We start from the raw sequence: 15,694 nt of genomic DNA, 5'->3' as shown, positions 1-15,694 counted from the left end.
AATATCTTATTTTGTTCTGCAAACAATTATTTACAATTATAAATGTCTCTTTAGACATGAAAAATGCAAAAATATGAAACGTAGAAAATATATATTTTTTTCTTATTTTCAAACTACTAATATTCAAAATGTTGCTGAAATTTAAATTATGCATCGGGACTCTAAGATTGTAAATTCAATAAAATATGCAATACTATCGAGATAGCATAAACGTATTTTTTTCGTTCCTTAGAGATGACAAATGTTTTCTATCAGAGCAAGAAAAACAACTTTTGAATATATTTTGTTACATATTTTATTTTATTTTTTTGTGAAATGCTTTTATGCATTTTTACTGCATTTCACAACTAGAAAGTTTTACAGTTGAATTGCTTTTATCGAATTACTAAGCTTTTTAGAGATACTTAAAGTTTCGACATTTCGGTTAATTAAAATTAGTTTCAGTATGAAAAATTTGATTTAATTATGATTAGAAATCCTTATTAAGCATATTCATTTAACTTTAACTTCGCAAGATATATGTGCTAAAATTCTGTACAAATTTTTGAATATTACTATCAAAAATCAAACTTCTGAACTTCTATGCTCTGAAGCTTTGTAGTTTTACGAAACGAATGCTATTATTGAAAACGAAAATCTTTATTTAAATGTGTTTATAAAATTTGATATTAATTTTTATAAATTTCATAGATTATTTTTAATTAATAATTTCATTAGCAAATAAAAGATATTTATTTGAATTTAGATAAGAAGAAATTATAAAACATAAATTTGTCTTTAATATTTTTAGAACTTTCTGTATTATTTAGTAAAACTCCTGCAGTTTTTCTTTTTTACTTTTAATTTTAGCACTGATAAATATTCAACTAAGTTTCAAAGTGTATAGATGCATGGATATTGGAGCATGGATATTTACCCTCATATGATTTTTATTAGCAAAATAAAAAATCGACATTAAAACGTTTTCAAAACTTCTTGAAGTGTTTACCTCAAATTTAAAAAATTTCTCTCCCTTTTTTTAACATTAGTAAATATAAAATTACAATGAAATATAGCACTTATGTACTTCTTAGATTTTATTATTAGTATTTTGTAATTATTTCATATCCAGCTACAACTGCAAAAATTAAAAACCGAAGTTTCCTTTTAATACGTAGAAATTGAACTAGATATTACTTGACATGTCGTATTGTATAATGGCTAAATAACTTAACGACTAAATAATGTAACTGATTAATTTCACCTCTCGGGGAACAAATGGAAATATGTTTACTGTAACTCATTATGTGCTGAAATTATTCTATTATGTTTTAAAGTAAAATTTACTGCTTGAGATTATTAAACTATAAATATGCAAGAAGTATATCTATATATATTATTAATTCCACTAAACAATTAAAATCTAGAAATTCGAGATTATTAGCATTATTAACAGATTAAAATAATACATTTTAATTAAAATAATACTAAAATAGTTTCAGAGTTAAGAAAGCGCTTCCGTTGAGTATAAATACACTATTTAAAACCATTCAAATAATTCAAATGAATAATTATTGATATTAAAAATCATATAAATATAATTATTGATTATTAATATTAAATAATTGCTAATTAGGAAAATTATTCATAATCACTATGAATGTGACACAATGTGATTGTGATTGTGACACAAAATGGGGAGAATGTCGTATGTTGAATCGCATGTACCTTAGACCAATGTAAATAATAGCGCTACCCAGTGGAGGAATTTTGCATTCAATATTTATAGCTGATACAAGTATATCAAAAAGTACTATATTCTGTGTTGGTAATCATTTCAGATTTTTCAAGCATGCACTAAAAAAAAAATTTCAGATTTTTAGTTTAAAAAAAATTCTATCAAATTAATTTACATAAATGCCTACAGACCACTAGCAGAGATGAGTACTACGATATTCTTATCTTTAAGATAACATTTTTTTTAAATAATTTTATTTTTGTTAGGCCTAACAAAATCAAAATAACCCATATGCTTTGTACTTTAAACCAGAGTTTACATTACAATCAAAGTGTGTGCAACAAATCTAGTTCGCAGAAATACATTTTCCTGTAGGCTATTCCTTTCTCTACGTGCAAAACTTTTTGTGCCCTTAGCAAATCAATACAGCTTTGAATCACTCAAACAAAATATTTTTTTACTATTGCATTAATGATTAACTTGATTTTCATTAATTTATGTAGGGTATCTGAAATATAAATTTTATCTGCATTATTTTTTTTGAATTCAATTTACTAACAAGTTAAAAAGAAAAGAACTTAAAAGGATTGTTATGTAAGGAGTAAACATCCAATGGTTCAAGGCACAGCACCACGCTCTTACTTAGAACAATTATTTTTACCTTAATTTTACTCCTGAAATGAAAAAGTGAAATGCTTCGCAAAAAGGAAAATAAAACAGATTGTTGAAGCACAAACATACAACGGGTTTCTCTCAAAGTTTCTAACTTATCTTTCATCTACTACTTTCTGCGTAAGAAAAAAAAAGTTAACATTTGTTTGTTAACATTCTCCACTATCATTTAAACGATAAATGCACATCGATGTTAAATACAATTATATAATTATGTTAGAATATAAAAGCATATTTATAATTAGCATAGACAAGTGATTATTTCGGTACCTTAACAAGTACCGGAATCGATACCGAAACTATATTGTATCGATATTAAATGCAACAGAATATAGGAGCATATGTATAGACAAGCTATTAATTCGGTACCTTAACGAGTACTGGAATCTGTACTGAAACTATATTGTATCGATATTAAATACAACAGAATATAAGAGCGCATTTATAATTAACATAGACAGCGATTATTTCAGTACCTTAACAAGTACCGGAATCGACACCGAAACTATATTGTATCGATATTAAATACAACAAAATATAAGAGCATATTTATAATTAACATAGACAAACGATTATTTCAGTACCTTAACGAGTACTGGAACCGGTACCGAGTTCTGGCATTCATGATAGAACTTCTTCGCTGCAAACCAGCAGTCAAAATCTTCCAGCATGACTGAGAAAAAAATATAAACTGCAAAAATAATAATTTCAGACTTTCTTTTTACTTGTTTACAGGTTTTATTGGGATTTATTCCATTTTTTAAAGTCTTATTGAACAAAATTCGAGATAAAATTCTATAAATTCTTAAATACGTAAAATTTTGTGACTACTTTTTTTAATCTTAAGTACGTTATTTTTGTTTATTTGTATTAGATAAAGTCTAATTTTAAAAATTATAATCATTGAACGAATACGTAAGTGTAGCAGGCAAATTTGAATTTATGAAGAATGTGTATGACTCAGTAAATTTTTCTACCAGGCTCTTTAGAATGCCTAATACTGTTTATTAGATTATTTGTGATCAGTTATATTATTATAATTGTTTTATTGAAATATATTTAATTACTATGCTACAATGTTTCTTAAATTTCTAATATAATATGTCTAATAAATTATGTCTAAGTATTATTTAATTATCATCTAATTATTAGGTCGAAATTATGTCTAAATGTAATTGGTATTAGATAATTCTCTAATTTCTAAGAACGATGATCATTTTTGTGCTATGTTTAGTTCATTTATTCGTTTATTTTTTTTTATTTAGTTTTAATATCATAAATATTTTGTTTATTTTTCAAACGTTGTTTCATTATAAGTTTTGTATTTGCTACTATCATAAATGTTTTTTTTTATAATGAAAGAATAAAAGAGTACTTATCAAAACTTGCCAAACCACAACCAATATCTGTTATGAAACTTCAAAGAAATTCCTCGGTATAGGATGGTGCAGATTTTTCTTTTTCTTTTCCTTTTTTTTTTAATTGTATTAAACATGCGTATGTTTAGTAACGGTAAAATGACGTGTGAATCATGTTTAACTTTGCTCATATGCAAAAAAATGCATAATAAATGCTATAAAATTTCGTATCTGAAAGATGTAAAACAATTAACTGGATTCTAAAATTCTAATTGTTATATTATATTACTACATTTTTTAATTTAACATTATATTCTCCAGTATATCACTAATATGCAAATAATTATATAAAGTAAGCGTAATTTCACTAATATGAAACTGCTGATTAACTTTAATTCTACATGCATGTTAATCCACACTCTACTTATTTAAGCGAGGATAACATATAAGGTTGTAAAAATAATTATATAAAGATTCTATTGAATTACTGAAATGAAAAAAAAAATATTTTAAGTAGCTTTTTCTACAACTTCAAGAATGCAACATTGATTTTGGTTTGTTCAACGTTTTAATTTCACCCGATTTTCTGAAATTGAGGTTAAATAATTTTTGCATAACTTCAGTGCAAGAGCCATATTTGGCTTTGGTTTTATGATATCTATATAATTAAAAATCAAAACAAGATTGAATGATGAAAACTGAATTCTTGTATAAGAAAAATATATTGTTTCAAGAACGCTTTGAAGAGTGTTCTGAAGTTTTTTTTTTTTTTCTAAATTAAATATGGATTATATAAAGAAATACGTCAGCCGAAAATAATAATTACATTTTGTATGAAACATATCAAAATGTAAAATTTCTAAATTGATTTAAACTATTTCTGAAACAAACCGTCTCTGAAAACATTTCTAAACCGTTACAAAAAGAGCTTATGATTTCCTTTTTTTTTCTTTTTCTTGATTATATTTTTTAAGTAGAATATAATGGACCCTAAATAATGTATTTTCTTGCAACACGGTTCAACACGATCGACACTGCTCCCAGTGGAACACCAAATTCAAAATCACTGGCTGCGGTCAGTAAGTGGGTGGGTGGCCACTTTCATCAGCCTGCGTAGGGACCGAGGGTGCGCTGTATCAGTCCTCGTTAAACTCTTCTACGGTAGAGTGCTCGATTTCGCGCAGGTTGTCGGGATGCCAAAGTTGAGGAGCCATCCCCTTTGCAGAGGATCAAAAATTTTAAAAGCATCTTCGGATCATGAGCAGGGATGTTTCTCAGACCATCTCCAATGGCCAATTGTGCAGCTCTAGATCGACGTAAATAAAGTAAAAAATAACTTCCAAAAATAAATTAATTAATTAATTGATTAATAAAAAATAAACATATAAATAAATAATAAAATAAAAATACAAAATAAAAATTATTAAAATAAATTTACAACTTCGAGAGGATAGTTTGCATGTAAAAATAGTGATAAAAGCTTCTAATTTAATTTCAAATTCCAAAGCACACAGGGTCTATTTTTAAACAATGAATATAGTTTAATTTTGAAACTGCATCCAACCACTACAATAATTGAAAGTTCGCTAATGATTCGTTAAACATCGTTCGAAACATCGTAAACATCGTTCGTTAAATTCGTTCGAAAATAAAGACATCGTTATTTTCATGGCTATTTTTGAAATAAGACTTTCCCCACGAGGTTTGAATCATCTTGAAAAAATTTTTGAAGTTTGGTATAAAAAAATTAAACATCATACTTTATTTCTTAGAAGTTGAATTAGTCGAACGAGTAACAAACGTTACAGAGGTAAGATTATCTACTTTCCTTCAAATTATTTTCTATTTCAAAGCTAAATATTTAGTTACGATAATGCTTCTAAAGTTAGTTACGAAATATTGCAAACGAGGATAAAAGTGTCTGCCGCTGTAAAAATACGTTGGTGCATATTTGATAATAACTTAGGGATAAGCTATTTCAATGGAAACTCAAAATGCTAAATTAATATTACGAATTACTTACGGTTGTAAATTTTTACTTGAATACATCGTTTAAGATTTACTACCAAGGGTGATACAAATATTTGTTTTCTTTTATTTTAGCCACCATCTCCTGCCAGCACGCATGGAAAAGTAAGGGGCTACTACGTGGGTCATAAAGTTCGAAATTCACAAGATCACTACATCTACAAGACAATCGAAGAAAGTGAATTCGATACTGCTCTGGAATGTACAATAACGAATCTACGTCGTGCGACGGAGTACAGTATTACTGTTCAAGCATTTAACAATCGAGGTGCTGGACCACCTTCCAAAGACACATACGTGAAAACACATGAAAACGGTATTCATCAAAGTATTTTTGTTTTTAATTATTACTTTGTGAGCATTATTTTTGTAAGCATATTTAAAAAAAAATTATAAAAAAATTATTTAAGTTGTTGTCGTCAGCTATGAAGGTAGTGGGTGCGATTGTTCTTGCGTTTTCTAGTGGCGCCATCTATGGCCAAAAACTCGACTTCGGCCACAACCATACGTCACACCCTTTTATAAGGCGAACGCATTCATGCATCCATTCATTCCTCAACAGATCGTCATTTTGACCTGAGGCAGAAACCAATGAATCTCCAAATCAGTACCCCCAGAGGTTTTTATTTGCTACGGGAACAAGGAGGACTTTATGACCCGACAAATTTAACATGCACCAGTCACCATTTACTACACGGGAAGTCTTAGGCCAGCAGGATTCGAACTCCCGTTCTCACAAACTTGAGTCCAGCGCGCTTCCATCCAGGCCATCCCGGCCAAATGATTTTAGTAATATGTTAATATGTGCAGATGGCTATGGTTGAGTTAGGAAAAACATGACTTTCTTTCTTGATAAGTTCATTTTATGGAATTGTATTTATATAGGGTTAGGGTAAAATATGAAACTATTTAAATTTTTCTCGTCACATTATTTTATAGTTCTAAGCATATAATCGTTATTTAATATATTATAGAACTCAAAAAGATAACAAACTTACTTATCTAGATTAAAGTTTTTAAAAAAATGATAACATTTACATTGTTGCTTAGTTTATAAGAGGAATGGTTTCAAAAATACAGAATATAAATTTATGCCAATATTATTTATTTTAGTATTGTTCGGAATTTGTGATATGTCCCAAAATTTCTTCCTTTTCAAAAGAAATCTCACCGTTTTTACATATCAACTGAAAAAACAATTAGATTGCATATTTTTTCCCCTTTACATCAATGGTTTGTCTCAATTAACGAATAAATTGTCAAACATTTTTCGAACAGAAGCTTATTTTCTGTGATTAGTTAGGAAATCTAAGCATTCCTTAATACATGATTTAATTTGAAATTTTTTTGAATTGACTATAATTGACTAATTTTTTTGAATTGAAATATAATTGACTATGAATAAACACATAATAGTTCAAAAAGTTAACGGCAATAATTTTGCTTTAAGCATTTGTTTTAAATTTTTTTAAATTGATTATTATAAATACCACGTTAACGTTGTAACGTGATTTCTTTTATACAAAACTAGTCTTAATATATCTTAAATGTACAAAACGTTAGAGACTTTTTTTTTTATTTTTAAATGAGATTAATAGTTGCTAATGAGGGTATTAATGGAAGGAAGGTAATGTACTTAATATAATTCATAAAATCTTTGTTTGAGAATGAAATTTTTCAGAATTCAAGCATATTTCAGGAATCAAATAAATAAATAAATTATAATAATGTACGTATATTACTTATTTTTCTAGTAACACCAGATAATTTTATTGGATACTTAATGCCTCGGATGTAACTTAAACATCTTCTCCCAAGTGCAAAGAGTATTTTGACAAAAATACTTGTCATACTTTTTGGAAACAACTCATGCATTGCTTGCTCAAATAAGCCTTTGTTTCCTTTTTTATTTATTTGTCATTTATTTCTTTATTTGTGTTTTTTAAATTTACTTTATTTTATTTTATTTTTTAAAGTAATATGTATGAAACTTCAATAACAAGAAAAATGTTCAAGACGCAAAACGGAACATCTAGTTTTTAGCTTTAGCTGTAGATGGCAGCACCACGCTAATAAAGCCAATATCACAAGAATATATTTTTACGCTTAAAGAAAAATATACTCTATAATATATTTACTTATCTACAAATTTTCTATCAGTTCTATTAAAACAAATAAATAAATATAAAGCCGCATGCATTTCTTTTATGTTTTGCTGCCTAACTTTTCGTATTTATTCAAATTGGCCGTAGTTTAAACAAATTAGACATCTTAGGAAATTGATTCCATGAATTGATTCAATGTATTGATTCCATACTGAGCATTCTTTTATACGTATATTTCATATATTTGTAAAATCATTATAAAGAGAGAATGCTTCCACAACTACGTTTTCGAATTTAAAATTCAAAATTTCTTTAATTTTTTTTTTAATTGCTTGTGTTAAGTATTGCAAAGTAAAATAATTTAACTCCACGTGGCATATTATTAAAATTAAAGATGTATTAAGCTAAAGGAGTTTAGAGTACATATAGAGCGAAAAGCGTTTGCATACAAAAGTCGTAATGCACGTAATAATCAAAGATGTGCATTTTTGTTTGAAATTATCAAATTATTAAGATTATTATAAACTTAACCTAAATCTTATGTGTGAAAAGATTTATTTCTTTAACTTCAGATGTCTCACTCTTAAAGAAAGCGGGGAAAAAATAATTTTTCTGAAAAATTTAAATAACACTGTCTTTTGCTATCATAAAAATAATAAAAATTTTAAGCCTTTTAAAAAGTAATTATTCGTTATCTTAAAATTAGCATATTAGTTTATAATTTACTTTACTTTAAAATTAATTCAAATAAAGAATTATTTTTTATATAATAAATTGTTATAATAAATAAAACTGCTGTTAATAATTATTTACTAATAATTAATTATTAGTAAAACTCAATAATATTTTTTTTTAAAAATTTCATTTTTTATCATATCTTAAAGGATGGTTAAATAAATTTTTCAATTAAGCTTACAAAATAATCATTTGATTTTAATGATGATTTCATATCAGAATTCGATAAAATCAAAATAAGGTAAAAATATATATGTGGTCTTCTAAAAATTACATGGAAGCAATTTAATATTTAAAAAAAGCAACCTAACATTATTTATTTATTTATTTACTTATATATTTTCTTATATATTTACTATGTTTATTTTTATGTATTTACTTATGTATTTTTCTCTCATAGATCCACCACCATCACCAATTTTAAGAATCGTTTCGTCTACTACATCAGCTGTTGTTCTTTCTTGGGAAGTATCTGCTTTAGAAAATACTTTTGTGAAAGGTAAACTATATTTACATTTTAAATGATAAAAATGTAACCTGCATGATTAATCTGTTTGCTATTTAACAAACTTTTTAATTTTTAACTTCAAACATTAATTTTACATCATATTTTCTAGATGGTAGTGCTATAACCACTTATATCATTCAATTTTATAAAAGTTTATTTAGCCCTAAACGATCTTATTTCGTTTCTATAGATTTAATTATAATAATAATGAATTAATATATTGATGAATCAATATATATGAATGCAATTTTAAATATAATAATTAATTGTTAAAACTTTATTGTAGCTTTCAAAATAACTAGTACAAAAAATAGTCATAAAATTCTATTATAAAGTCATATTATACCAGAATAACAACATTTTATCACTTTCAAGAATATAGATGGCACTACAGAAGCTAAAATTTCACTCTTTAAAATTCAAATTAAACATTCAAAACAAGATGATTATTCTCTTATGTTAGATTGTATTAACTGATTTTAACTTCCTTAAAACTTCCAGTACTAAACCAATGAATGTTCACCTAGTTTTTTTTTCCCCTTTAAATATTCAAAAGCTTTTATGTATTTATTAATTATCGAAAATATATATATTTTTAAATTTAAACGCTCAAAGCTTCAAATTGAGACACTTAATGCCCATTTTGCAGTTAAATCGATCAAAAATAGTTAAAAACTGCTTTAACATGCCTCGCGCTACCAAATATAAATCACTTTTACCAAGGAATAATTAGTACATAAAATGTATTAAGGAAGCCGAAAATGCACATTTAAATCACATTAATCTAAGTAAATTTTATGTTGAAAGATATAATTTCATGTAAATCAATTGTAATACATACATTTATTTTTAAGCTACCTTTATATATATCACCACGCAATTGAAAAACTCATTCGCCAGAGAACTACCAATCACCAATTCAGTCCCCCCAGAGTCATTGATTTGTTATGGAAACTTAGAGAGCTTTAACGTGCACCAGTCACCATTTCATACACAGGGATTTTTCGGGTATCTCTTAATCACCATCTTAGACACTCTTTAGTACCGATTTTTAAAAAAACAATTCTAAATTTAACGTTTCCACGCTATAATTTTTGCATTAACTGTAGTTAGTACAAAACGTTACTATTCGATATCAATAAGGAGTAACAAATCAGGTAAGCGTTGCGATTAACCTTAAAACAAACCTTACGCAAAAGCTCTCCATTAAAATGTTTAATTAATTAAGTGTTATTATTCTAGGTTATAAACTGTTCTACAGAGCAGAATTACCTGAATGGGATGAAGTTGATATTCCTGAACCCACCCAAACATCCTATTCCCTGAGATCTCTGAATTGTGGCTCACGTTATCAATTTCACATCGTTGCTTATAATGACATTGGTCGAAGTGATCCCAGCGATGTGATTAGTCTGACAACTCAGGGAGGTTGTAAGTTGCCTTTATTTTTTAAAGCAAGTTGGTGCAAATAATCACCAAAAATACATTTAAATTACGTTCAGCCCTACTCAAACCTATTTTGTTTAGGATTATATTACTCTTAGCCTCTCTGAAACGAAGTTTGTTGAGAATAATGTGGCGATTAGCCTCGCCCTTGTTCAGAATTCTATTACGCTTAGCCTTGCCCAAACGCATTTTGTTCAAAACTATATCACCTTTATTCTTGCTCAAATGTATTTTGTTCAGAATTATGTTACGTTTAACCATAATCAAACACGTTTAATTCAGAATTATATTACGTTTAGCCTTGCTCAAACGTGGTTTGTTAAGAATTATATTTACTTAGTCTTGCTCAAACACATTTTGTTGAGAATTATGTTACGATTGGCCTTGCTGTAATATGTTTTGTTCAGAACTATATTACGTTTAGCCTGCATCCTCAAATAAATTTTGTTCAGAATTATGTTACATTTAACCTTGCGAAAACACGTTTTATTTATTATTATTTTACACTTAGCCTTTCTCAAATGAGGTTTGTTAAGAAACATGTTATGTTTAGCCGTGCTCAAACAAAATTTGTTCGGAATTAGGTTGCGTTCAACCTTGCTCAAACACGTTTTATTCAGAATTGTGCTATTTTTAGCATTACTCAAACACGTTTTGCTCAGGTACAGCAAATGTTCTAAAAGGGAGTGCAACAATCTATTACTCTGTGATCTTCCTATTTAATCTTCACAGCATTACAATGTTTTATTTTTGTTTGTTTTTGTTTGTTTTTTTTTTGAGTATTTTTTTTAAAAATGTTTTAATTTTTTTTTAACATATATAAAAAAAAATGGTTGGTAGTTTCTGAGCTATATTATCTTTCATTTTTCAGAAGCTTTTTAACTGCGGTTACGTTCAAAGTTTACATTTTTATTATTTAGCATTATGTGGTTTAAGAAGATGTAGAAATTACTAAACCTCACAAATGCTCCTAGCCTTATAAAATTAAATCGGAAAAACAGCAATCAGAACAAAATGTATTACAAGAAATAAAAAGTATTTCACATAAAAATTAATTTAAAAAAGTAACTACTTAAGAAATAACTATTTAAAAAAAAGTTTGAACAAATTGTTTGCCGTTAAAGTAACAAACTTTATTTAAAGCAGTTGTCTCTTCGACAGATGTCCTTTCAAATGAAATGCTCTTGAGCTGAAAATCAGACATCATAGATAAAAAAGAGTAGTTCTTTAATGGATATATGTCCAAAAGTGCATTGTAAGACACAGTTTGTAGTAGACCACTAAGGTCAAGCATCACTTGCAGCAGTCGTAGAGCTTGTGGGTAACCACTTTGATCAGACTGTGAAAGAAACGAGGTTGTGCAGTATCGGCCCTTGTTAAACTGCTCTAACGTAATGTGCTCGATGTAACGTGCAGGCCTTTGGGCTACTAAAGCGGAGGTGTCTTCCCGTCTGCAGAGAATCAAAATTTACAGCGTGAATGGTGCGGAGCCTCTTAACTGTATGCGTTTGAATGTTTATGTTTTCCTCAAAAACTAGGAAACTCTCCAAAGCAAGAAAAGTGGTTCAACCAGTTCTATTACGTAACAAGCTCTGCTCATTTTCGCCTGATTCAGAACCAGTTTTGGCTTTTATTCAGATCAATGATGAAACAGCATTATGAGGAAAATATTTACTCATAACCTCGGAAACTTAGCTACATTATAAAATGAAAATTTGACTAGTTGTCCATTGTGATAGCATACCTTCGGATCACCCTCAGGCATATTTTCCTGAATGTCGCCATTAACTCTTCGCATTCTCAGTGCGGCGTAAATATTGTACAACTATTTTACTATTTCAAGGGATATTCACCAACTTTCTTAGTGAGTATGAGTTATGCGAATCGCCTAGTTGTTGTTGTCTTGTCTAGTAGTGCAAGGAAAATTAAATTTGTCCAAAAGTATCTAAAACAGCTTTGGCTACATCAATAATCTCCATGGAATAGAGGAGTTACTGCGGGGAATCCAGGTTGATCCTGACGAGCTTCGCCAGTATGTCTGGGCAATCAAAGACATGGTCGGGAGAGAGTTTTGTGTCAATGCAGTGAGAACAACTTATGTAGCTTCGATGGCCACCTGGAGATATTTTCATTCCCTTGAAGTGTTTAGTCCTCAATCTAGCTATGGTTGTGGAAATGGCTGGATCACAGTTTAGGGCAGGGATGGAGTGCTTCAGAGAGGTGGTAGAAAGTAGTCAGCAACTGGCTATCGCATCAGCATCAGTTAGGGTCAGGCTGTTGAAAAATTGGGAGTTATCTCGGGCCTCCTTGGCCAGGATATCAGCTTTCTCATTACCATCGATATCGACGTGTGCTGGTAGATTCGCCTAGTGAATACACGTAAAGAAGATTCTCGCAAACAGTTTATTTTGCATGTAATTTCTAAGCATTCTCAAGCACATCGAAAGCAACTGCATGTAGTGGGAATAGCATCTTGTGAATGGCAGCGAGCAACCTGATTTCTTGCTTTTTAGCATACTCCACTATTCTGAAATTTCCTAGAAAACGCTTTTTTTTTTTTTAGGAACCAGATGACTTGTTTAATTGGAAAAAAAACGCTGCATTACATATACAATTAATGTTCGTATCTATAGTCTCACAATAAAGATTATTTATTTTATACTGGTTGAAATACAAGCGAAGCCACGTCAGAATGTGATGGCCTTTTCCCGAACGATTAAAGGACATGACTGCATTTCACGCCATATAAATATCTTCATGAAATGATATTTTTAATTTTCGTCTTCGTTCTTGCAGATAGCATATGATTAGAAAAATTCTACACAGCTGCAAGACGCGTCATGGAACTGGAAGATTGCAATATATTGGCGTGTCAGAAAGCTTATGCAGCAAATTGAAATGACTTTGGTTTTTATGTTGATATTTGATAATTCTTTTTGGTATTCACTGTTCCTATGCACAACTAACTATTAAAAATGAAATAAAAAAAACATTAAAATGACAAAACATAAACAATAAAAACTCTTAAAGTATCAAAATAGGGAAATAATAAAAAATTAGAAGAGAAAAAATAGAAGGTTAGAAAACGAACCATTGGTATGAAACGAAGTCGTCAAAGCCATAATGCTATTTACGGTAAGACTTGCTAATATAAAACGCCGTTTCATAAATTTTGAGAAAAATCGAATTGCAAAGCTAAATTTGTAAAGAAAAAAAAAAATTTTGGAAGAAACTTTAATTAGAATTTTTTTTTTATTAATAAAATACTTTTGCATCTCTTTAAATATTTCTATCGTAAATAACTGTTTTTTCCCCTTTAAAATAACAGATTCTCGAAGCAAAAGCGTAAGCAAATGAACTAAATTTTAAAAGTAAGTATAATGTAAGAAACAATGCCAGGTTTTTGTATTTTTACTGATTTTTTCCTTCAGCAAATTTTTATTATGCATGTGGATTCAGTTTTAATTTAAGAGCTAGGAGGCTCCGACTCTCTTGCTCGTTCAATCACCAACAACCGCAGTGACCACCTCTCGTTCATCGTTGTTGTTTTTTTCGACCAGTTGTGCTAAATCAAAAAACATTTTATTAAAAATATTACATGATATTTCAATAATTTCAGTTTTTAATAGGAACTTTTTCTTCATATCTAAATCATAAGAAAGTAAACGATCACCTGAATATCACCTATATATATATATATATATATAGAGAGAGAGAGAGAGAGAGAGGATTTAGATTTAAGACTACAGAAAGTTGACAATTTGCACTTTTAGAAAAAAAATTAGTTTAATTTATGATCTAACCAACTTTTTTTCTCCGCTTCAGTTAAGAAATAACTTAGCTAAAATTTTTCGCTATTGTATGTTTCAATGCTTTAAACGAAAATCTTCATTAATAAGAATTATTAAAGCAGCGATTTACAGATTTTGAGTCCTGGCTACACCAATGTTGTCGTATCTTGAAAACAGATGGCAGCACTGCACTATTGCAAATTATCCGAAATTCAGATTTAATTGTTTTATGTGTACTGACTGATATAAAATTAATTAATTAAAAGATCGCATGAGATTTCGAAATATAATAGATAGAAAAGTTCACAGTAGATTTTAAAAGCAATTTTTTTAAAATTTATTTATATGTATAAAACTAACTTTTTTTGTTTTAGCAGTAGTATACATAGACTTATGTGCTCCTCCGCTGCAAGATTTAAAAGAGCTCGTTATAATAGATTTACCACATAAAATTTTAAATTATAATGAGGAAAAAAAAGCTATGTTAAAAGATATTCAAGTATTTATAATCGTTAATTGCTTAAAATTAGGACACGGTAGTCAGTATTCGAAGACGTTTCCCTGTCTAGCAGTAATTCAAATTTAAAACGTTAGATCTCATGAGTGAATATATTTGCATTATCATTTAGATTTATTTAATTATGTATTTTTGTTATTACATTGAAAAACTAGGATTTTATTAATAAATAAGAAGAAATAATAATAATCATTTTAAATAGATTTCGGACAGATGCATACTAATTTAGATCACATTGTAACGAAATATAGATGGCAGCACCATGTCTTTTAATTTTTCAATAACTTCACAATTGCTTAGATGCATTTACGAGTGGGAAAGAAATATTATTTTCAATTAATAAAAAGTTATAATAATTTTGCGAACTTATAAAAACTTGACCGTTAAATTGCATCAACTTAAAAAAAAACAAAAAAAAACATATTAATTCCATTTGAATTTTAAAATAGCCTCTTCAACTGAAATTTATTATTATTATTTATTATTAATTATAAAGTAACTACCTACTTAGTTTTTATAAATATTATGGTCAGTTATTTAAAGTATCGTAATATGATTGTTCATTAAATCAATGTATATGTTAAACTGGCTACCGTATCTGTAAGTGTCGAATATTACAATCCAAATTACGTCAACTTTCGATTTGCTAGAGCGCTCATATATTTAGGGAGGCTCCGCAACTAGTGACAGTGCAAATTACGACCATTTCCTGACCGTTAAAGTAATACAAAAATGACTCTTATAAACTTATTCCAATTACTGAGTTTGATCGCGTCGCAACTGGAGCTATATACCCTATGCTAGTACAATTTGCTTT

At 28.4% G+C, this 15,694-nt stretch overlaps 1 protein-coding gene across 1 annotated transcript in view; it reads left to right on the top strand.

The window, feature by feature from the left end:
- Positions 1-15,694, top strand: part of LOC122271584 (cell adhesion molecule Dscam1-like) — a 384,849-nt gene that overhangs the window by 295,502 nt on the left and 73,653 nt on the right. The window contains exons 17-19 of the mRNA XM_071184629.1: positions 5,851-6,091; positions 9,016-9,114; positions 10,366-10,554. Of these exons, the coding sequence (XP_071040730.1) occupies positions 5,851-6,091; positions 9,016-9,114; positions 10,366-10,554 (529 nt within the window). The remainder of the gene's footprint in view (positions 1-5,850; positions 6,092-9,015; positions 9,115-10,365; positions 10,555-15,694) is intronic.

This window comes from Parasteatoda tepidariorum, chromosome 8 (assembly GCF_043381705.1).
Source record: "Parasteatoda tepidariorum isolate YZ-2023 chromosome 8, CAS_Ptep_4.0, whole genome shotgun sequence".
NCBI lineage: Eukaryota > Metazoa > Arthropoda > Arachnida > Araneae > Theridiidae > Parasteatoda > Parasteatoda tepidariorum.
This window is presented reverse-complemented; position numbering and strand designations above follow the sequence as displayed.